Source organism: Juglans microcarpa x Juglans regia, chromosome 3D, assembly GCF_004785595.1.
Source record: "Juglans microcarpa x Juglans regia isolate MS1-56 chromosome 3D, Jm3101_v1.0, whole genome shotgun sequence".
NCBI lineage: Eukaryota > Viridiplantae > Streptophyta > Magnoliopsida > Fagales > Juglandaceae > Juglans > Juglans microcarpa x Juglans regia.
In genome coordinates, this window is record NC_054598.1 from 14,188,095 (window position 1) to 14,206,382 (window position 18,288).

The following is an 18,288-nucleotide window of genomic DNA, read 5'->3' on the forward strand; positions in this document are numbered from 1 at the left end:
AGTTATTGCTTATATTTGTCAAAAATTAAAGGATGCTTCCTTTTTTTTTAACTAACAACCCTATCCTCTGTCTCCAGGATTTTGCAAGCAATGTTATACAAACTATTTCTTCGAGATTCTTTTGAGTTCTGCTTCACTCAAGCATACAAGCAGCAGGTGCTTTGATAAGAAGTTTTTTCTACAATTTACTATTTTAGATATCAGGTTGCTAGTTTGCATGATTGCTAATAACATGGTTGTATTGCAACCAGGGTTTTAGTATCAGTGGGTAGATTTGTTAGTAGTTCACCTTTGTTTGATGTGAGTTAATACATATATTGCTGGAAATCTCACTAGAATTTTGTCATGCTCTGTCTTTTACAATATGCATATATTGCTGAGATAGATATTCACCCCATCTGACTTACACACAGATATTGAGAGTGCTTGAAAATTACTATAGATGAAGATTTCTTCAACAGAAACATATATTTCAAGGCCCGTTCTGAAAAAACCATTTTGACCCAAGATTGTTTATGATCACACCTTTCAAGGCCTAGCTCGCTGATAACATTAATGGCCCTTTCTTTCTTTTGTTCTCTAGTTAATGTACTTGAAAGACGGAGCAGAGCAGCATAAGTTAGTGTTTCTTTGACTGTGAGGTGGGGAAACACCATATTGTCTTGCAACACAAATCCAATCCTGTTTCATCCAAATTACCTTAAACCACCCATTTTCGTAAAGATATTAAAACATATTAAGTAGCTCCAGATGCCAATTATGCATTGTCTCATACCTCCTTTTTAGAGACCTTGTGTATGGTTGGTCATGGTAAGTGATGGTACCACTGCTAAATTTGACTCTTCCACTAAGAAGAGAAAGAAGAGATGTTTTGCCGCCTCCTGATGGTCCCATTAGTGCAAGTACGTCTCCTGGATTTACTGAGCCGGTGATTCCATGCAGTATACACTTCTTCCCACCTGACATTTTTACACCTTTCACTGATACCTTATACTTCACATCCTGGAACTGCACGAGAGTAAAAAGTTAGAATATATACTTCGTTGATTTCATTTTTAATCTAGTTGGACAAAGACATGCATTTATGGAAACAAATGTCACATGGTCTATCTGTTTAAGATATCGCCTTGATATATATTGGTAGGACAGGTTCACTATTTATTTGCTTCCACTTGAATTAATCTGGTTCATCTTCATGATCAGGCTCAGATTGTCCTTTTTCACCATCTTCTGGTTACAAGAATGAAGACATATTAGTTTGATGCTAGTCTTCCAAGTTAGTGGCTATCTTATCGTTCAAGTGATAAATAAAACCAATGCAATGCTAGAGTTCAAGCTAGTTAATGTCCTATATAGACAGTTCTACTCTACCCTTTTTTTCCTGAATATCTATTCAAGAAAAATGCTTGTTGATTGACCGCTAAGAATGTGTTTGTGTGTGTGTGTGTGTGTGTGTGTGTGTGTTTGTGAGAGAGAGAGAGAGAGAGAGAGAGAGAGAGAGAGAGAGAGAGAGAGAGAGAGAGAGAGAGAGAGAGAGAGAGAAAGATGGTTTACAGATGTGCAATTTTTTGGCTGCAAATGATAGCTAATTTTTTTAAATAAATGTTAAAAAATTGAAAACTAGAAAATAAAAAGTAACATGGTTTGCATAGGTGAAGCCATTTGTCAAAAAATGTAGCATTGGAACATGTTTCTTACTACAATTTGGACTTTGAAGTCTGAAGACATCTGGAAATTTATCTGAAGGCATTGTGGCACCAGCAAGCGGGAAGGAATAGCCTAAACCATTGCTTGAAGCCTTGCTGAGAATAGAACATGTCTGATCATAGCTTCCTGCAGGAACATTGTTTATCAGTTCATCTATACTGACTAAGAACTGAGCACAACTGAGCACTCAGTGACTTTGTCTTGTGCTCCCAGTTGGGGATTCCAAATTTTTATCAAAGCTTTTCATTTTATAAATTTTAGCCTCATCTTTGTCATCTTGAGCTACGCTTGAGATTTTGTTGCAAGATTTTCTTTGGGGTACGATAATGGCATCCTTCACAGTCCAAGGTGTGGTTGCAGCTCTAGGGCGAATTTCAAACACCGGGAAAAACTGATTTTAGTGTAGTGTATGCCTTGAATAAGGTTCATTATATTGGTTATATTTATAAATATCCAAAATATTTTTCAAATTTGCAATGTTCTTTTTGTGCTTTAGTTGGCTGGGAAATAATTATCTTTTTGGAACATTACTACATGTTAGAGTATATTGGTGCATGCTTATCCCCTGCCTTAGATTCTTAATCCTTTCTTATGTGGAAACTCAAAGATTGACAACAAAAGACTGAATGTACTCTTCATGAACAGCTCACGTGGTACCCAGTTTGTGAATTTAAATGATTTGATTGATATGTATAATTGTGTTTGGCAGAGTGCTTTATCAAGAACTACTTCAAAAGAGCTTCTGTATTCCATCAATGCTTTAAGCTATCTAGTCTCTACTTTCATGAATTCTCTTTTGGAGTTGGCTAAAGTACGTATATAGTTTTTTGCTTGATATGAGAAGAAGTTGAAATTTAGTACTGATCCTATGTACAACAATGTCTCTTCTACATTATTGTTGACATAGTAAATCTGTTCTTATCAAATTTTCACCCTAACTTTCTGCTTATTGATTGTTGTGTTTCGTTCTTGCTAAAACGTTTACATGTAGTCAATGATTTTGGGCAGTGCATTCCAAAATAGTTGGGGTTGCAACTAATTTTTGCTCTTTTTCCCACCACTCATTGAATAGAATTTTGATGGATGTATGTTTCTGCATCGTTATTTTAGATTCAAACCGTTAAAATGCATCGCAATGAGTGGGTGGAGAATGTTGATCGGTGTATTGTTGGATTTCTTGAGATGTTTGAAGAACGTTACCATAAAAAGGTAAGCCAATTAATACATAACCAGTTGGATATATCTAGATAATTATTCTTGTGTATGAGAGCATAAGCAGATTTTCATCTGCTTGTTTACTGGAACATGATCAAGATAATAAATATATACACTAGATTACACTAGACTATAACTTGCAAGTTTCAGTACCCGACGTCTAAGATAATTGTTTAGCATGCACCATTCAGTTAAGATACTATGTTTTGTTTGCAGGAAAGAATCTAGTTTATTAAGGTTGTGCTAAGAAAATGGCCGTGGAATAATGAATTTATATATATTGTTGGGAGAAGAGAATCTCCATGTTTTATTAGTTAATTTTTTGTTTTCTTAAGACTGCAACTAATTTAAGTTTCTATCAACAATTTGGCTTCTTGAACATATATTTCAGACTACATGGTTGGAAAATGCCGATTCATGATTTCCAGCTTGAAGGGAATATATATGCCAATTAATGCACTAACCTAGCTAGGTAGGAGAAGTTTCAAAGTACAAGCTCAAAGATGACCCACATAAATATATCAAAACATAGGCTTTCCTATCATTTATCATGTTAGGCTTGATCCCAAGTAGTTCAATTAATTATATGAGAAAAAGGTAGGTATGAGTTGTTTCAGAATAAGTTAATGGATCCATGATCAGAAACTTGTGAAAAACTTGCCCTTAGTATGTGTATGTGTATATGTATATGCTAGTACATGTGTATCTTATGGGATGACTTCTAATAGGATGGGTACCTGGCCATCACATGTGTCCAGAAACATTATTGTAAGAGCACCATTGACTGGTTTAATGAATGAGCATTTAATTGAAATTAAAAGTTGAGATTTTTACTAGTTGCTTTGAATTTGTTGTTTTATGGGTAGTCTATTTTTTCTAAAAGTATAACTGAGATGTGTCTACTCATATTAGGCACACCCATGGTTTAAAGGATCACAATGGGATAGATTATATCAGATGGAATCAGCTTTTATTCCTGATGTCAAGGATGAGTTAGATACTCAGAACTTTGAGAAGTTTGAAGAGGTGAAAATAATGGTTCTGTTGAATTTTATCAGAGTAGTGCAATTTGCATACCTTGGTGACGCTTGTTATTGGTTTTTCAATCATTTGTAAGTCTGGTTTTGTGCTTCCCACTTGTGCAATATGTTTTTTGATCAAGAACATATAATTTGGATGTGTATTTTTTTTTTATGTATACTATTTTTGTGCTTTTTTTTAATTTCCTGAAAACTTTTTCCAACGAGTAAAAGTCGCATGAAATACTTTTTTCGTCAATTAATCTTTTTCGGCGACAGTTAACCGTTGGAAATACATAATGATGACGATAATAGAAAATCATTGGAAAAAATAATGACTCATTTCCGGTGATTTAGTAACCTTTTGCAATGATATATCGCTACAATTGATTTTTTTCAATGATTTAATGGCAAACAGAAAGGTCTTTTCTGTCATTATTTGAGCAAGTGCGATGGACAAAAATCGCCGCAAATAGTATTTTTGCGACGATTTTTTCTTTTTGTTGAAATTGATCAAAAGTGAAGCTTTTATTGCGATGAACATGCAGCAATTTAAAAATCGCCAAAAAGAATTAAATGTAGCGACTTTAAGCACTAAAAAAAGACTGATTTCTTATAACGGCCACAATGGTTAGCTTCATTTGACAGGGATAACAATAGCCGGCTTACGTTAATATTTGAACCTAATCAATGCAGGAATTGTAGGGCTTGGCCAGAGGCAAGACATGGCCCATGGGGCCCAAAGCATGCAGAGTGACAGTGTCCAAAAAGATCTGGGTCGGCACCGGGCCACAATTTTTCACAGCCACGACTTCGACGCTGGATGAATTTCATTCAGCCCACCAAATTGCTGGCATTCAGTTCACTTAGGCATGGCCATGGGCATTGGCCGATTGACCAATGGAGAAAAGGGGCTCGATTTAACCGTCTCTGTAACTTAAACCAGCACAACCTGGGCTCGTATTTATTTGTATCAAATCTATAGAATTTATGCCCATAACATTGCCAATATTTGGTTTCCTTTGTTTAGGGGTAAATGTTGAGACATTTAGTACAATGAGTACGAGGATAAGGGCATGAGACTTAGGATTAGGGTCAGGTTATTATCCGACCGAGAACAGCAAAGACTTCTTGTGCAGCCATCTAAGCGGCTCCTAGCAGATATTCTTCCAACGGATATTCCAATGGCTAAAAAGAGAGACAGATAGACAGACAGACAGCCCAGCAGTACTTCCATTTGGTTAAAAAGATTAAACCGAGGTGTTGGTGGCATGTCCATGATCCCCACAGATAAATAAAAACTACCAAACAATCTTCAGCAATTACATGCGGCCAGTCTCATCCGTGATGACAGGGTAACGTTCTTCTGGGTTTTTGGGCCTCTGGCAGTCCACGTCCTGCCTCTCACTTGTGACCTCCCCCATCTTTTCTTGATTTGATATGATCATGGTACACATGTGACATGAAAATGCATTATTTTCTCAAGAGTACTATAGACAAAAACAAAGGAGAAGGACTTGAGAGGAACACAAGATAAAGGAAGACAGACAACAAGGAAAAAAAAAAAATACCAAGAAATAAAAAAGCAACAAAAATGGCACAGATCCAAAGTCACACACACACACTCTGGCTGGGGCCATAATTGCGCATAGATGTGGGCATTAGGCTAGTCGAGCTGTCGACCCTCAGATTGTGGAATCTTATAATTTTTCAGTTGATGGATGCTGAGAATAGTAAAAGTGGTTAAGGTTGAGATTTGAGATTATTACAAACACTTAATTTGTGAGGTCTGTTTGGTAGTTGGCACATTGTTCTCATTAATACATGCCCCCAGTTAACTCCATTAACCAACCCTCCATGGGTTGTTGGAGTGTGTTCTTTCATTCAGATTTTCTCTTGTTTTTCGATCCCTACCTCAGTTTCTGCACCATTTATCTTCCAGATGATGATCTTCCGTATCCATCCACCTCCAGGCACTAAGGTTGTTAGGAAACCAACATCGATCAAATAACTATATAATTAAATTTCTTGACATCAAGTACTGAGGTATGCCTAATGGTACCGAAGGGTTTTGGAGGAAGAAATGACAGGAAAAGATTGATGAGGACATGGACAAAGTTCTAGCAAATGAATCATACATATATATATATAATAAAATTTATTTGAATGATGATCTTAATGCATATGTTAAAAATAATGAAATAATATTTAAAGTTATTTATAATTTCCACTAGTTTAAGTTCTTCAAACAAGTAGTGATTTAACATATATAATAGTATCAAGCAAAGATCCTAAATTCGAAGTCCGACTCCAAACTTCTCGTGCTAGTCACCATTTACTTCCATGAATTTGTATATTTTCTGAGTTATGACCATGATATACATTTGAGAATACACTTTCCTTTCCGAGAATCATAACAGGAAAACATTAATTGATTAGTAAAGTTTAGTTAGGCATGGTACTGGAGGAGTATGGGGGGTCCATAGCATGAAAAGAAAGAAATCTTTAGCCAAAATCTTCAAGTTCTAGCCACTTCCAAAATATTATAGGCTCATAATTCCTTGGCGCGTAATCTAGTCATTAATCTAACCAGCTAGACTGCCGAACTTTGAAGCATGATGCATAGACAAAGAAAAAAAACGCACTGATGTGCAAGTTTCACACACATTATCATATATATATATATAGCGGTTGCTTTTTCCAGTATATAATATGATACCGATTGTAGAAGAAAAACAATTAAGTGCATGACCTAACATTCAAACCCAACTTCAACGAGGGGTTAGACAAAAGAAAAATGTCCAAATAAATCTGTCTTTAATCTCTAATCTCACCGACCAAATTCCAAAAGGAGCTAAATGGGTCCTATATATTTTTGGAGAGTCCAAAGCAAAGATAAGATCAAGTGATGCATGCATGCCAGAATCCAAAGGTCCTTAAAACAAACACAAAGTTTATGATCATATGTATCTCAACATCAATCTACATACATATATATATATATATATATATATATGTATGTATTGGGGGTCAATTAATCAGAATTTGAAACTTCTCCTCCAACTTTATCCATCAAAAGAGGGAAGGGAGAAAAGGATGATGTGGGGAAAGTGGAAAATTTGTAAAAGCCACCTCTAGCAGTCTTGTCTATATATGGAGGTAAATAATACAAGAAGGCAGAAATAGGGGAAAAAAGAGAGCGTACTAAAAGCTGAAAATGATGTTCCCACTAATTCCCACTTTGTTTTTATAAATCATCAATGACATATAATGATCAGCTATTACTCCTGTGACCTTGTCCACGGACAGTACTAATGCACCCATCTCTGAGCTGCATAAACTTACTAAATATTATTTTCTCTCATTTTTTTCCCTAACCCTATATATAAAAACATGCCAGAAGAGAAAACCAAAGAATTATAAGATCATCCTAGTGGACTCTCTCTCTCTCTCTCTATATATATTCTTCTTCTTCTTTATGATAAAAGGGTATATATGCTTTAAGAACCACAGTCTGTCTCTCAATTCTCGTGATTTTACAAATAAGATGAGTTGAGATTAAAATTAAAAATTGAATAAAATATTATTAGAATATATTTTTTTGATATTATTTTTGTTTTAAAATTTGAAAAAGTAAATTATTTATTTTATTTTGTATGGAAATTTAAGAAAGTTATAATAATTATATGAGATGAGATGAGATGAAATAAAATAAATTAAGAAAAATTATGAAAATAAACGAATCCAATACCATTTGATCATGTATATAGATGAGCACGCAGCAACACAAACACATGAGGGATCAGGAATCAATGTAAATGCCGCCACTGCAGATCATCATGTTGGATGTGGAGGAGTCAAATTATCATTATGTGGTTGAGCAACATGACTGCCATGCCAACAACCTGCATTTTTTTTTTTTTTGGGGGGGGTCTTTCTGATGTGCTCATTTATCTACCCTGCAGTACCCGACATTAAAGTCTTAAAGAGATTTTTATTTAATATTTTTCCTTTTATTAATATCATTTATGAAAAAGAATTTATTTTAATTAATTATTATATATACTCTTTTATCTCCAACACGGAATGAGCGATACAGCACATCATGAATTCAAGTTCAGTACAGTGCAGCTTGTATATAATTTTCAACATTGACGTGGATGGCGAAGAGAAATATTGTCCCTTTTATGAACGTCGTATCGTTAAAGCGATATCAATTTTGTGTTGGCATGCATCAAGAGGAACGTACACTTCCTATTAATATGGATTGCATCCCTTTAATGCATAAAAGTATACACATCAGAACACATTTTTTTCTATAAACAGCGATCTACATAACTTTTTAGAGTAATATTAATGCCATGCCACATCACTTATCACTTTGGCTCATTGGCGTGACATGCATTATGATTTATTAAAAAAAAATATAACATATATTTAAAATAATATAACGTTCGAAAATACAAAAAGAAAAATATTAGAACCCCATGCACAGTATATAGCATTTCTCGCTGCATTCTTATACTAGTTTTGTATTGTATTCAAAGCTATATCAACTTATATATATAAAAGGAAATGATTATTTTTGTCATATATCTGTCATCTAATTATTCATAAAAAGTGATACAACACATTTTAAATAACTTTCTGATTTGAGTGTTTAAAAACAATAGAAGAGCTAGGAAAATCAACATGACCCACTTTGATCTATATAAATCTTTCTTGAGACTTGAGATATATATAACACGGCGAATATTAAAAGTGTCACATTAATCTTTATGGTTAAAGAATAAATAAAATGAAAATTAGCAGTAGCAATTATATCATATATATAGTTAAAAACATCAAGTGACATTAATGAATCACAATCAATCAACTGCTGAGACAATATTAATACACTAATAAATAGCATAAAGAGTTATATATATATATATATATATATATATATATACATTTAGTATATCAATAAATTAAGAGGCTTACAAATACATTTATTCTTGTATTCCAAGTTAAACTTCGAGCGGGGTGGAGATAATTTAAAATGTAATGGTAACCTATATATATATATATATATATATATATATATTTAATTAATTTACAAGATCAAGAATATGATCTCCATGCAACACTATATTAAAAAAACAATTAGGCGATCGTCATTAATATACATACATATAAGGGATCGACTACTACTAATTAAACATGCAAATAACACGTACATGATATGACTTGGATGATCATGAGTTGTCCAAAAGAAGATCAACGAACTTAATAATTAATTAGCTAGGATTCCATTTTGTTAGTCAATTCCTGATCATCATGAAGCCGCCGTCAAGGAAAATTAAGGTAAAAAATTAAAAAAAAAAGTTAATGCTAGCTAGACAGCAATATTAAGCTGATGATCCCTTAATTAATTTTCTTTAATATTTATTATTAATTGGTAATTATTGATTGAAGTGCACATTAGTCTAAACTAGATCAACATGAAATTAGTAATACTCCTAATTTCAACAATTATGGCCAGTGGTACCTCACCTCACCTCACTTTACCTTTTTTAATTGTGACTTCAATATATAGGTTAAAAATGAATAATAATGTCGATGAGAGAGAGAGAAGTTGATTAGTTTATCATTTCCTTAAATTATGCAGATCTTGTAATGAGTTCAATCTGTTAAATCATGTCCACGCTCCTCCGATCCAATCCAAAAGTTAGGAAGTTTAGGTGGGTACTATACTTTAAGCATGAAAATCTTTTTTTTTTTTTTTTTTTTTTTTTTTTTTTTTTTTTTTTTTTTTACCGCAATTGCGTACGTACATGGGCGGGCAGAAACCAGCCAGCCAGCCAGCCAGCCAGCTTTACGACAAGTAAATTATTGGCTGATTTAAACTTGAATCATATATTGGGCATTGATGATCTTGACGTGACTCGTGCTTCTCCATCTCAAAATTCAACCCCATTAATGTCGCTCAGACCCCCCATTTTCTCCTCCGTCTCTCCCATCAGATGCCACGAGTTTTGATTTTAACCAATCGATCCAGTACTACCCCCGAAATATGTACATGATATTTCAAATATTATATGTATATCACCATGAACAAAACAATCGGCTAGATAATAAATGCAAAGAAAACCTTTCAATAATTTAATTTCAACCCGTGATTGACCCGGCGATCATGTCATGTCATGTCAGTACACTTCCTTGGTCGAACTAAATTATTTTAGAATGAATTTAATTAGTTATAAAAAAATATAAAAAGTTAAGGACTCAGATCATCATGTACGTCTTTCTTTCTAAATTCCAATAGGAAATTAATGTTGTAATTAATATGTTTGAGAAATTAAATTCAACAACTAGCTAGGCCGCCTGAATGCCAGCATATTAATGCACGGTCTAATAGATTTTTCCAAAGATATAAATCCGATCCGTGTGATCTATTACCGCGAACGTACGTACGTTACTATAGAAATGATATTCATGTACAGGCCACTTCAATTATTTGTAGGCAATAATAACTTGCTTTTCTAAGTACTTTAACCTTTTCGTCTCTGCCAAAATTCTAGTTGATGATTTCATCTTCTCTTGCTTCCAAACAAATTAATTTAAAAACAAATATAAATATAAAACCTTTCCATTGAATATTTATAGCAAATTATAACTATTTATAGCGCATGCAGAAAGATAATAACATCATTCCAAAGGTTTAATTCTTTTTTGTTTTTTTTTTCAACAGTATCATTAATGTTATCGATGGCCTAGCTATCATGTATATGTGTCTGGATCATGTGTTTCTTTTGGGTGTCACACCCAAAAGAGATGCCCATGACCATCAAATAGTACTAATTGCTTCTTGGCCTGACCCAAAAGTTTTAATTATTTTTGTCCATATTAAAAGAGTTAATTCAACATTTAAAGTTTTACTAATTATTAAAAGTTAAGACAAAGGTATGTGGTCTGATTACCATAACTCTCAACCTCTAAAATGAAGGTCTAAAGTTCGAAACGCTCCTCTCCCAATTTAAAAAAAAAAAAATGTATTACGAGTTAATATGGTACATATAAACCATTTGTATATTGTGAGACATATTACATGATTTATAAAAAAGAAAAAACAACTTAATTTAGAATTAATTAATGACTAATAGGGTCATGTATTTTGATAGCTAGGGTAGTAAATTGACTTATAAATATTTTTTTAATATTTATTATTATGATCTGCATAAAATCTTTAATAATTAATACTAAATACTCATTAATTAAATAGCATATATGGATATTATTAAATCTAGATCATTTCTAATAACATAAGGTGCCCTATGAACATGACATGCTGATCATGAGCGAGGTTCGTTCGATCATACACGTGTAGGGCATAAAGCGTCGGCCTTATTGATATTACCTCCGTTGATGCTTAATCCTGCCCATTGCCTTTTAGCTAAGGTCCCGGATATAATTAAGGGCACAGATAGCTAGCTAGCTACCAAAAAGCATGCGCGCATATATATATTTATATATATATATATATATATATATACATGGTTGGACCACGTACCCTCCCTCCCCCTTTTGTATTTTCAACTTGTTTGATAGAGAATTTGGCAATCAAAAAGTAGATCGAAATATAGATAGATAAACCACGCACATTCAATTCAAAATTCATACAATTAACCATGTGACATTAAACCTACCTAATGCTCCCCTCGATCCCTCGTCATTTTGACTACATGCACTATAATATACAAAATAAATGTAAATAAATCATTTGCCTATTTTTTTATAAACAAAAAATAATAATAATAAGGAGAGGTATACCTCATTAAGCTATCAACCTTTGGTTTTAGTACTATTTTAAATGCGATTCTTGCTATCCATATAGTTGTCAAGAATATTTGCTCAATTTTAATCTCTTCGATCGTGCCAAAAAAATAGTTAACTTATATTTTATATATTATACATTCAATAAGTAATGTTATCTATCGTCGTCGACGTTTTATGAATAATCTCTTATCATTTCATACAATTAAATAATTAAAAAACTATTTAATTTATTTTACATGTTTGAAAGAATAATATTGATGAAAAGGATGATCATGAATTGAATAACATTTTTAATATTCTCAGTGAGAGACTCATTATCTAATGAAAAATTATACTCATCTTTACAACATATATTACATATAATTTTTTACTTTTTTCTTATTAAATATATGGTGTATGAATTAGGGGTGTGCATGTGACCCGAGCACCTGCTGAACCCGATTATGCTGGCCCGAACCGACCTGTATTTTGTCAAGCATGACTTGAGCAGGTCTCCAACCGACTAAATTAACGGGTTTATTAATTGGTGTCAACCCGTCCGACAGTTCCTCAAACCCTAACTAGTTGCTTACTCAATCGTTGGACTTGGTCCCTGTCGCAAAGCTTCCGTATTCATCTCATCAATCTCATCTTCACCACCAGATTAGATTTCAGCAGCATAAATATTACAAAAAAATCAAGAGTAAAAAAATCGAACTTGAAACCGGCATGGAGGATGAAATAGAAAAGGTTGAAACTCGCGGCCAAAAATCAATAATGTGGCCGAATCTCACTGACTATGCTCAATCACGGTGCAGTAAGGTACTGGAGGGTCCAAGCTCATCTTCGTCGTCTATCTCTCTTGCTCTCTTGTCTTGGAGGCCCTCTCTTTCCTTCCACCCAATACCCCATGCCCTCTTCTTGTCCACTATAATTTAAATTCCTTAGCAATTGCCGAGAGAGAAGCAAAAAATGATGAGTTTTTTTTAGTTTGCTATGCAGAGAAGAGAAGAGAAGAATTTAGAAGACGCCATTAGACGCCGCCGTTTACACATCTGATTCTCTGCCTTCAGCGTAGCGTTGCTAGAGTTAGACACCGCCGTTTACAGATCTGTGGTTGCCACTGCTGGTGCTGGGCAGGTCGACGTTTGGGGATGCCTCACCTTCTCAGCGAGATCTTCTCCTTCGATCCCAATACAACTTCTCTCTTTTCCTCTCTGTGGTTTGTAAATCGGTTTTCGTTTCTTTTGTTTTTCTTGAAGATCAATTTTTATTTCTGGAAGCATGGAGAAGAAGATCGACTTGTTTCTAAACATCAGGTCATACGGGTTCAACCCGCCTTGATTTTGTTCAGGTCGAGTCGGTTCGGGTTGGTGCCTTATCATGAGGCCTTTCGTGTCGGGTTGGGTCGGGTCGGGTGCGAATCCGGCTTTAACTAGTGGGTTGCAAGCCTAGTATGAATGATGAGTAAAAAAATTCAATTAGTTTAAGAAGAATAAAATTAAAAATAATTAAAAATAAAAAATAAATATAATGGGAGAGGATAATGAGCAGCAAAAGTATTCTCTTATACAGATGATTACGGATGATAATGCACTGGTCACCAAGAAATACAAACAAATTCTGCCTTCATCTTTTGCCACGTGGCAGTACAAGATCAGGCGGTTAACTTGTTCAGAGTTCTCTGCCGGGTGATGAACTGAAAACCTCGGCAGCCATCACTCTTGTCATCTAACGATAGTACTTGGATAAAAAAAAAAAAAAAAACAAACAAACAAACAAACAAACAAACCTGAATAACCCAAAGCCTTTTTCCACCCCAAAATGGAATATTTTCCTGGGAAAATCATCCAGAAAACTGATCATACGATTATATTAATTACTGATTACAAAAATCTTAAGCTACAAGTTTATTAAGAAAAGTACAATATCTCATATTTATATATTCAAAGAAACAGAGAGTTCTTTCTACCCAAAACCAAAACTGAAACTTCCCTCTTCATCTCTCTCTCCCTCTCTCCCCACACTCTCCTCGCACACACACACACACACACACACGCACAGTTACAGGCCGTACACATTCCGCCGCGACTTTCAGAGACGAGACGTTGAAAATGGGAGGAGATCAATGAGGCCGTGTGATTGGCGATCATGTCGCTCTCGTGCTCCGACTGCTTCTCCGACCTACTATGCGGCGAGGGCTCCGGGTTCATGTCAGGAGAATCACCGGAATGCTCATCGGACCTCGATTCTCAGGCGTGCAGCGTGGAATCGATAAACGAGTTCATCGAGTACGAGCGGAACTTCGTGCCCGGGTTCGATTATCTGGCTCGGTTCCGCTCCCAGTCACTCGACGCGTCTGCGAGAGAAGAATCTGTTGCATGGATTCTCAAGGTACGGTTCTAACTCCCCACTCTTCGGATACTGAATTATCGGATACTATGTTGTCCGACTTTACTTTATTGCCACCGGAGCATGTTAGTTATGCACTTGGCTCTAAATCGAGCCGGCTGCTATTTTCATCTCAAACCGGAGTCGTAGATCTGAGTCGATCAGCTCAGAGCCACCGTCCGGAGGCACAGTTTAGCGTCTGCTGTTTATCTTAGATACGGTTGTGGGGGTGCCTTTTTTGCAGGTTCAGGCTTATTACGGCTTCCAGCCATTGACGGCGTACCTCTCCGTCAACTACCTGGATCGGTTCCTTTATTCTCGTCGCTTGCCGGTAAGCTCCCGTCAACGTTAGGCTATGGATAATCCGAGGTTCTAATCTTAATACCGGGAGAGATTCTGGCAATAACTGTTCCAAAGGTCGTAGTATTAATGTCGACGTTTGACTTTTCAAGAGGAATCCAGTACGTACGTGGCTAGACTTAGAGGGTATATACATATATATATATATATATATATATATATGCGCAAAAAACTGATTATACAGTGTTTTTTTTTATTATAACATGTATAAAAAAATTCTATAGACCACACTACTTTTTTACTTTCATCTCACTATACATGATATGACATATTTATTATTATTAAATGAATATTTATTGGATAATTATTAATAATTTAATAGTAATAAATATGTCACATCTTACATAATAAGATGAAAGTAAAATAGTGGTGCATGTATAGCACTACTCATGTGTATATATATATATATATATATTTATATGTATTCGGTGTGCTTAGAGTATGATGAATAAGGCTAATTATGATCCAATTATATATGCATGTATATTCAAAATTCCAAAAAAAGGAAAAAACAATTATATTCTAATTAGTAGTTTTAACTTAAAAAGTCCGACCAATTACTTATTCAGTATCATTTTACGCTTGACTTTCTGACAACTACAGTATAAAGTACGCCTTGCTTTAATTATATATGATTGATGCCTTTTATAAACCTTGTCATGCACGTATTGTACGTACTTGTCCCCGCACGTGCGGTGCAAGTATGCCATTGATGTGTATATATATGGCGTACGTATATAAATATATATACGTTAATTAGTGTTAATATCATAACTATTAGTTTGTGACTTTGTTATTAGTTTGATTATTAATTTTTCTGTTCTTACGGCTTAAATATTTTCAGGAAACAAATGGGTGGCCATTGCAACTATTATCTGTTGCTTGCTTATCATTAGCTGCTAAGATGGAGGAACCTCTAGTTCCTTCGCTATTGGATCTTCAGGTGAATATCTGATCTATGATTTCATCTTCTTACATTGATCGATCCATTTTGTTCAATATTTCATCCTCGGATGTCAACATTGACGTTCGTACTGATCATGTTATTTATATATAATATGAAATATCGTGTGATATTATATATATATATATATATATATATATATATATATAGGTGGAAGGTGCAAAATATATATTTGAACCAAGAACGATTCGTAGGATGGAGCTCCTTGTGCTTGGTGTTCTAGATTGGAGGCTACGATCCATCACTCCGTTCAGCTTCATCGCTTACTTTGCATGCAAACTCGATTCATCAGGAACTCATGATGGGTTTCTACTTTCCCGGGCGACTGAAATTATTTTGGCTAATATTCAAGGTAATAATGATTATACACACTACATATATATATGTACCTTATATATATCACGCGTACGTATGTGAGAATATGATTAGTATATAATTATTTGAATTAGGAACAAAAGCCGGCAATCTATACATACAGTAGATTAAAAGAAAACTTTTTTTTGCTTTTTCACATGTCTACAGAGGCTAGCTTTCTTGAATTCTGGCCATCTTGCATTGCTGCCGCAGCCATACTTTGTGCAGCTAGTGAAATTCCAAACCTGTCTCTTGTTAATCCTGAACATGCTGAATCATGGTGTGATGGTCTGCACAAAGTAAGCATGTAACTGTGGTTACGATTTTGTCATATTAATTTATTCATGAACACATGAAACTCGTATGTATATATATATATATATATACATACACATGGATGCCAATTCAGAATATCGACTTTTGCAGGAGAAAATCGTCGGTTGCTACAGGTTAATGCAAGAATTTGTGATTCATGACAATAGCCGGATCAGGAAGCCCCCAAAAATCTTGCCCCAGCTTCGAGTGACAATTCGGGCGAGAACGAGGTCTAGTAGTACTGTCGATTCCTCCTCATCATCAGCATCATCATCTAATAAAAGGAGGAAATTAAATAACTGCTTATGGGTAGATGATGACAAAGGAAACTCCGAGGAAGGGCTATAAAGAGAAAAGAAAAACAAACAAAAAAAAAAAAAGAAGAAAAGAAAATGGGGGTCCAAGTTGTCTAGAAAGCCTGATATAGTTTTTGGAGGGTTGTGATAATATCAGATTGACTTCGAGTGATGGTGTAGATTATAGTATGTATAATGTATGTATCAGAGTTTGGAGATAAAAATTAGTTTTTTTTTTTTTTTTAGTTGGTGGGCATCGCCATTAATTCATTAACAATGGCTTTGCAGATTCCCAAGGGAGGGGGATTTGTTACATAAAAACGTTTTGGTATGAGAAAGCTGTGACCAGAGAGAGAGAGAGAGAGAGATGTTTAATAGTGGAGACTGGAGTACTCATGGTGTGTGAAAGAAGTGGGGGATTGAATTTCAAAGCAACATTGATTATTGAATGAAAGAGGGGGTGAGGGTGGGGGCCATGCATGTTAACAAGGTTAGAAAAGCGGAGAGAGAGAGAGAGAGAGAGATCGACCTATCAAAGGCACTGCTGGGCAAATACAAAGGGATTGAAGTTTGAAGATTGGGCAGTTTATGGGATTTACAAAGTCAAGCTTCTCATCTGGCCACCATCATTGCTTCAACTGCTGCTGCATCCGTCTTTTCATGAATATGAGGAGGGGAATAAGACTGGCTCCATTTCATTTAATTTAATTAGACTTCTTATATTTATTTTTCTCTTCTACTTTTTTTTTTTTCTTTTTCTTGTGAGTGGTATGTGTGCACACGCTTTACTGTGTGACACACGTGTGTATGAGTGCTTTTTTGGCGGCAACTGCCCTTTTTTTTTTTTTCATTAATTGGCCTTGGGCTCGGCCTAACCTTTACTGAAGAACTCTTTTGAGTACTGGTGTCCACGCGTGTGTTGGTACGTACACGTGTGTATACTCTTTCGTTTTTTGTAAATTTTTTTTTATTTGGGCAGAGGAGAAACCTCTTTCGTGGCCTATGTTTGGCCTAACAAATATATACAAAGGTCTTTGGGGCCTTTCAATATGCGTGATGTATTTGATTCATGATCAGTATAATAATTTTTGTATATTGCTTTCATCTCTCTCTCTCTCTCTCTCTCTATATATATATATATATATATGTCCCTGTCCCATGCACGTGATTGGCTACGGAAACTTTGTAGCTTTGCCATTTGTTTTACTAACGATGGAATTGGAGCCCAATAAATTTTCAAGAAGCAGTAGTACTGGATCTGGAGTTTTCTGAGGCATAGCTTAGCTTAGCTTACTCAGTGAGGTGATCATGAAGAGACTTGATGGTCCCGCTAACAGCAATAAAGAGGGGTTCATGCAGATGCAGTGACCTGCATGACTACTTAATTTTAGTCGGTACCCTCTCGTGACCTATTCATGGCTTTTAGCGATTTTGTCATTCCCCCTTACGTACATATATAGATCATATATCACTACTGATCACTAGCTCTGCCTCACAGCACATCTCACACCCCACATATTTATATATCAACCCAAAAGGGACCTTTACTTTCATGATAATTCACTTTCCCTTCGTTTATTTTTTTTTATAGATCAGAATAGGTAGGCAATGTTAGGGTGAAAAGATAGGTAGTCCATAATAAACACTGAAAGTGATCAAGTACAATGAGATGTATGCATGTGATCTTGTGAAAAAGCCAACTTGTTATATATATAAAGCATCTTTACATTAGGGTTTCCTGCACTAGAAATAGAAAAAGGGTCCATAAAAGAAGTTGTCATTTAGCCCTAGATCCCCGACACCGAGTACGTTATTTTTGCATGTAGTAACATAGATACATATATATATATATATGTATCATGTATATATG

General features: G+C 35.0%; 1 protein-coding gene across 1 annotated transcript; it reads left to right on the plus strand.

Moving 5' to 3' along the window:
• Positions 1 to 13,556: 13,556 nt before the first annotated feature.
• Positions 13,557 to 17,522, plus strand: LOC121256185 (cyclin-D1-1-like). The gene is made up of 6 exons (XM_041156855.1): positions 13,557 to 14,132; positions 14,374 to 14,460; positions 15,334 to 15,432; positions 15,604 to 15,805; positions 15,976 to 16,106; positions 16,234 to 17,522. Exons 1-6 carry the CDS (start codon positions 13,890 to 13,892, stop codon positions 16,468 to 16,470), a joined length of 999 nt encoding a protein of 332 aa, XP_041012789.1. The 5' UTR covers positions 13,557 to 13,889; the 3' UTR covers positions 16,471 to 17,522.
• Positions 17,523 to 18,288: the final 766 nt, after the last annotated feature.